The 6,369-nt window shown below is 54.2% G+C and overlaps 1 protein-coding gene across 1 annotated transcript; it reads right to left on the minus strand.

Moving 5' to 3' along the window:
* Nucleotides 1–681: 681 nt before the first annotated feature.
* On the minus strand, nucleotides 682–2,445 carry Fzd10 (frizzled class receptor 10). Its single transcript, XM_052168843.1, has one exon. It carries the CDS (start codon nucleotides 2,428–2,430, stop codon nucleotides 682–684), a length of 1,749 nt encoding a protein of 582 aa, XP_052024803.1. The 5' UTR covers nucleotides 2,431–2,445.
* Nucleotides 2,446–6,369: the final 3,924 nt, after the last annotated feature.

Genomic DNA, 6,369 nt, shown 5'->3' on the forward strand with positions numbered 1-6,369 from the left:
GTGTTAGTTTTGTAGAGGGGTTGAGGGGTGGGCAGGGTGGGTTCTGTGTAGGAGAACCGTGGCTATGAAGGCTGGGGGAGTGACTCTCTTTAAGGGACCTGCAAGCAGGCCTTGGGCTCAGGGTCCCTTCTTTTCTCCCCTCTCCTTCTGCTGTGCCCCCCTCCCAAACAGCCTTGCTGGGGGAAGGAGGGAGAGCAGGCCCTTGGGTGGCTCACTGGCTGGCCCAAGGGAAGCTCTTTAGCTTGCAAAGGCGCTCTCCAGCCTCAAGTTTGTGCACAGGCAGCAACATCTTCTGAATACACAGATGTGTGTTTGAGACCTAAACAAAAAGTTTTCTTGAGGGTGGTTGAATCAACTACCTTACCACAAATTAGTTACACAAGAGGCTCCTTCCTCAATGAGTGCCACCCTTCAGGGAGGCAGCAAACTGAACAGAACCCTTTACCTTCAGTCTATGATGTCATTCTGAACTTCAAGGTAGACTTCATATATGTGTAAATACATACATATATATATATGCACACACATACATGTATGTGCATGTGTATATATATGTATATATGTATATATGTGTATATATATATATATACACTTTTTACTTTGATTTACTAACAACCAGCCAAGCAAGAAAAGCTACCCATTTGAGCTCCAATTGTTCTATTTTTGCAGCCAGCCCCGCCTTCACACGCAGGCTGAAGGCTGGGCGGGAAGCTCATACTTCCCAAGATGAGGTTTTTGGGGGTGCTGGGCTTTTTTGTAGATCCCTGCACTGGTGACCACACTGGCTGGTTTCCTCCGGCTTTTTCTCTTTAGCCCCCGGCTGCATACCTGTTGCCAGGACTGCAGGGTCTTGGAAGTCCAGACCCACACCCCACTGGTAATGCCCACCACCAGAAGCATGGACACTTTGACCATGAAGACCTCCACGGCAGGGATGGAGGTGGTCATGAGGCAGTCAGGTGTCTTGGTCTGATTGTTCATCTTACACTTGTGCTGGGTGGCCAGCATCTTCCAGTAGTCCATGTTGAGGCGTTCATAAAAGTAGCAGGCGATCACACAGGTGGCCGGCACGGTGTAGAGGAGCGAGAAGACCCCTATGCGTACCATGAGTTTCTCCAGCTTGTCCGTGTTCTCCCCACCCGTTTTCATCACCCTCCGGATGTGGAATAAAGCCACAAAACCGGACAGGATGAAGGAAGTGCCGATGACTAGGTAGCAAGCCAGCGGGACCAGCACGAAGCCGGTCAGTGCATTGACATCCATGCTGCCTACATAACACACACCAGTGAGCTCATCCCCTGCCACCCTGCGCATCACCAGGATCAAGATGGTCTTCACAGCCGGGATGGCCCAGGCTGCCAGGTGAAAGTAGCTGCTGTTGGCTTCAATGGCCTCATGTCCCCACTTCTTGCCAGCAGCCAGAAACCAAGTGAGAGTGAGGACGACCCACCATAAAGAACTGGCCATGCCGAAGTAGTAAAGTACCAAGAAGACTAAGGTACAACCCGTGCTCTCCAGCCCTTCCTGGATAACATACAGTTGCCCACTGTCCCGGTCACAGGCGATGCTCTCCGCGCCCGCGAAGAGGCGGATGATATAGCCCACCGAATAAACGCAGTAGCACATGGAGAGGAAGATGATAGGACGTTCGGGGTACCTGAAGCGTGACGGGTCGATAAGGAAGGTGAGCACGGTGAAGGCGCTGGAGAAGAAGCACAGCACGGACCAGATGGCCAGCCAGACCACAGCGAAGCGCTTGTCGTCGCGGCTCCAATAGACATCCACTCCCGGGGTGCAGAGTGGTGCGCAGGATTCGCTCTTCTCCACGTGGTGGAACTTGCCTGGATTGTCACAGCCTGTGCGCCCCGGACCCCCGTCCTTTAGCGGGTGCTCCTGCGCGCTGTGGGGCCTCTGGGGTCTGAAGAGCGGAGGAAACATGCCAGAGCCCCGGCTGGGCTCATCCGAGCCGTTGTTGGGTGCCTCCATGCACAGGTAGTTGGGGTCGTTCTTGTTGGGGAGTTTGCTGCAATCCAGGGAGTCCGGCCACCTGAATTTGAACTGCTCCATGATCGGCGAGCACTTGAGCCGGGCCTGCTCGCACATGACCCGGCAAGCTGGGATGGGTGTGGAGACCTGCTCCGTGCACATGGGCGCGTACAGCGAACACAGGAAGAAGCGGAGGTGGCTGTGGCAGCCGTACTCCACGAGCGGCGCGAACTCGTGCAGTTGGATGGCCGCCTCGCGCTGGTTCTCGTGGCCCATCAGGTTGGGCATGCGGGTGGTGTTGTAGCCGATGTCCTTGCACATGGGAATCTCCACCGGCTGGCACTTGCTGTCTCCAGGGCGCTCTAAGTCCATGGAACTGATGGCCGCGCACGAGCCCATCATCACCTGCAGCACCAGCCACAGGCGCGGGCCCGGGTGTTGCATGGTGGCGCCCGCGGTGTCCCTGCGCCGCTCAGGGCCGCCGCTCCCGGGCACGGGTTGTTGCTGCTGCCCGCGGCTCCGCGCCCTGGCTCGGGCCCCCGCGCATGCCCATCCAGTCTGGCCGGAGCGCTCGCAGCGCCCGGGGCCACCGCGGTGGGCGCGCGGCCTCAGCGGAGTCGGGGGCGGCGGGGGAGGGGAGCGAAGTTTGCAAACAATACGGCGGAGCGAGCGCCGCTCTGCGCGCAAACTTTGGCCTCTTCTTCAGGGCGCGCGCGATCGCGGACCGCGGTGGGGCAGCGCGGGTGCACCGTGGCCCCGGGCCCCGGAGCTCCTCCCTCCCGGCGCCCACAGCTGTTTCCAGCTCGGCGTCCCGGGATGAGAAGACTTGCAAAGAGGCAATGGGTAGGAAAGAGGGAAAAAAAAGCCGATTGGTGACAGGCCCCGCCTCCGCCCGCCGCCCCGCCCCGCTGCTGCTTTGCATCAGAAAGCCTTGCGCCCCGGGCAGCCTCCGCCCTCAGCCCCGGCTTGGGGCTGGACCCGGGCCTCCAGCCTCACCTCCTGCCGGCCTCTCTGCCTGCCCTCCCCGCCCCAGGTGGGGGTGGGGGGAGCTTGCGATTGTCCCCGGTACCCCAAGGACGTCGAGGTTACGGGAAGTTTGGGGACCCGGGTAAGGGTGGTCCTCACCCGGGGTTGGGGGCTGGGGACGCATCTTCTACTTTTACGACGGGGCCCTGGCGGAGGGCACTTTCAAAGAGACACGGGATTTGCGTTTTATGACCGTGCTCATAAAGTGGCCCCTCGGCTTGTAAAGTTGCCCGCATCTTCCCGAAGCCAGGGGTTTGCTGCCCGGGGCGAGGGGCTCGGACTCCGGGGAGGGGCTGCCTTTGAAATTTCAAAAGGGCCGAGCGCAGGGGAGGGGGAGGGGACTTGGGAAGCCAGAGTTTAGGGCCTCTTCTGCAAGGTCTACTCAAAGAAAGAAGGGAGGGGACGGGGAGGAGACTTTCCGGGCCGCTGACACCCCGCACCCCGGGAAGAGGGGCTCGACTTGAATCGTGGTGACCCTTGCCCCACCAAGGCCACCGTGTTGGAGGCCATCGCGCCAGGCCGGCTAGTGGTTTCTCCAAGTGGTTGGATTTATTTATTATAGGAAGTTGTGTATTTATATTATTCCGAGAAAGATGTGCTCGGCCTGCGCTCTCCTTGGGAGGCGGAGGCTGAGCCCCGGCCTACACGCGCACCGCTGCTTCCCACGCAGAGTGGAGGCTCCTCTCCGTACCTTGCCGTGCTGGCTCCTGCCCCTTGGTTGGCTGTGGGCTAATCTGTGATAAGGATGCAGAGCTTCTACGTCCTTCCCCCGCGCAGGAAGTGAGAGCGCCACGGGAGCCCACCCCAATCCTTGGATGTCCGAGAGATCTGGGGTGCGGCACCTGTCGCGGACTCTTTGGATAAACTGCCCTCAGGGCGGTGGCCCACTCTTTCCTCAGACCCCACTCCAACCCCATTTAGGTTTGTGTTTTAAGTGTTTGGGAAACGACCAGAACCTCCAGTGCGGACTTCCCCCCAACTGCATAGGTGCTGCTAAGCCCGGCTCATCTTTCTGCCTGTCCTGCGCACCCCAGGGCCGAGTTAGGTGCACACATGGCTGGAAGCCCTCGGTGAGCAGCTCAAACGGCTTAACTAGGAGCGAGGCTGCCCAGGACCCGTCCTCCCCGCCCTACCTGCCCTTCGCTTCCTCCAGAGGATCGACTTCTAATTAAAACAAGGCCTCAGCGTCCCATCTGCAGGGAGTTCTCCTTCCTCACCCCCTTTCATTTGTCAGACGTAGCGGAAAGACCTGAGGCTGGGACACTCCCAAGACCTGCTGAGTCCTGGGTGGTGAGGGTGTGGGGGTGTGGGGTTGTGGGGGTGGAGAGGCAGGCTCATGCCTCACTTTGGATCCCCCTGGTCCCTTCTACCTTTCACGGAAGGAAGTTGGATCCGGGGAAACTGTGGTCCAGAAGACTGAGGTTAACACAGTCAGAACCACCACCCACCAACCGTGTTAGTGACCCAAGAAAAATCTGCAGTGTGATGAGACCTTGCGGCTTGGATAAGGATAGTTTGCTTGGCTATTTATAGTCTAGTACGCTGTTTCCAAAACCTTTTAAGATAGGTGAGATTCCTTCCAGGGCCATCCCTTAGCTTTAAGACCGGCTGGTTTGCGGGGGGGGGGGGGGGGGGTCGGGAGGGGGGGTCGGTCCTTCTTGACACTTTTGCCTTGTTCTTTTTTTTTTTATTCCACACGCCCCCCCCCCCCCCGCCCCGAGGGGGACGTGGAAGTAGCCTGGGCGAGCTTAGCTCCGGAGCTGGGTGTGAGCTATTTGAGACTGCCCCACGTAATTGGTCTTTTATACTCTGGTTACTTCCACAGTGTTCCGACCTTTTATTTTAGCCATGACCACTTCACGTTCCTTTCTTCTCCACCATCACCCCCCACACACACACACACACATACACACACTCCCTTTAAATATATTAAGTAAAGAAAAAGCGAACAGAATTTCTTCCATCTGCCCAGCCCAGAAAAGAAAAAAGAAAGAAAGAAAGCAACAAATACACATTAGAAGCTAAAAATAAGGACCCCGAGATATCGAGAGTGGAAGGCAGCTCTAATAAATGAAAGGACCCCTTTGATGGCTCCAGCTGAAAAGATATTTTATTTTTCTCTCTCCTGTGTGTGGGATTTGAGACGAGTGACTCCGGAGCAGCCGGGTCCCCTGCTGCTCAGCCCTGGCTCGGAAACCGGCCCCCCTCTGGCAAGCGTTATGGAGAGCTGGGAGGAATTTTATGGCTGTCTCTCTCCCCTCGGCTCTTTTTTTTCTTTTGTCTTCTTTGAAGAACGACTTTAGACATTTTATTTACATATTTAACCAGGGATAAAAGAGGGAAGAGAAAGCTTTGGGGTGGGGGGGCGGGCTGGCCTGGGAATAGGGCTATGTTTAAATTAATGGAAATCTTATTAGGCTTCTCAAAATTTGAGCGAGGATTTTTTTTTTAATGAAACGATAATTAAACATGATTTTAAATAACATCCTAGAGCAAAGGATACTTTGGGCCCCCAAATCTCCTAATGTATCTATCTATCAATGTGTGATCTCAAAATACTGTCTGTAGATATTAGGGTAGAGTTCTTGCGAATGTCTACCAAGAAGTATACAAGGTGTTCTGGAAGGAATACACTTTTAAGAGTCAGATGGTGTCTTGAGCTAAATAATTTTGGAGGTGGTGGAGAGTTGAAGGAAAGGCCCTGTTTAATTGGTAAAGTCAGAAGTTAAATTAAAAAAAAAATCTCTGCCATGGGTCTCAGTAGTAATCAAAGCTGCACCCTTCCTCAGTATGTCTTGGGTGAAGGAACCATAAACTCTTGAGAGGGTTTTCTGAAATGGGATTAGAGCAAACCCAAATAATCTCTTTAAGATTTAAGAAAAAAAAAAAAAGAAAAAAGAAAAAAGTACTGAGCCTCCTACAATAAAGAAAAATTAAGCCAGAAGCTTAGCATGTTACAAGCTAATTGCAAGCGTGAACATGTGGGGCATAGACAGAGATTATAAAAAAACATGGACATCCTGTGTATCAGCTTGAAGATGAACCAGGGATCTGCCGCCTTAACGTTTGTCTTGGTAGCTTCGCCTTGACAGGCCTTTTCTAGAACTTTCCTATTTGGGGATCCAGTTGGAAAGCTCTTAAGATCTCTGTTTGCATTTCCAAACTGTCCCTTACAGTAAGGAAAGTGGTCTACTTACTGGTAATGATCTCTTTAAAAGGCACACATTGAGAATTCAGTTTTCCAACCAACTAGATTTGGACCCAAGACTGCTTCACAATTTTTTTTTTCCTTCAGAGGAGATACATTAAAGTCATCCAAAGTGCTATTTAGTTAACACCCACAAACATATACGCTGC

This window comes from Apodemus sylvaticus, chromosome 22, assembly GCF_947179515.1.
Source record: "Apodemus sylvaticus chromosome 22, mApoSyl1.1, whole genome shotgun sequence".
NCBI classification, from domain to species: domain Eukaryota; kingdom Metazoa; phylum Chordata; class Mammalia; order Rodentia; family Muridae; genus Apodemus; species Apodemus sylvaticus.

Bases quoted from the DNA above. Each gene is read 5' to 3' on its own strand.
- Fzd10 (XM_052168843.1), bottom strand. From the start codon at position 2,430: ATGCAACACCCGGGCCCGCGCCTGTGGCTGGTGCTGCAGGTGATGATG.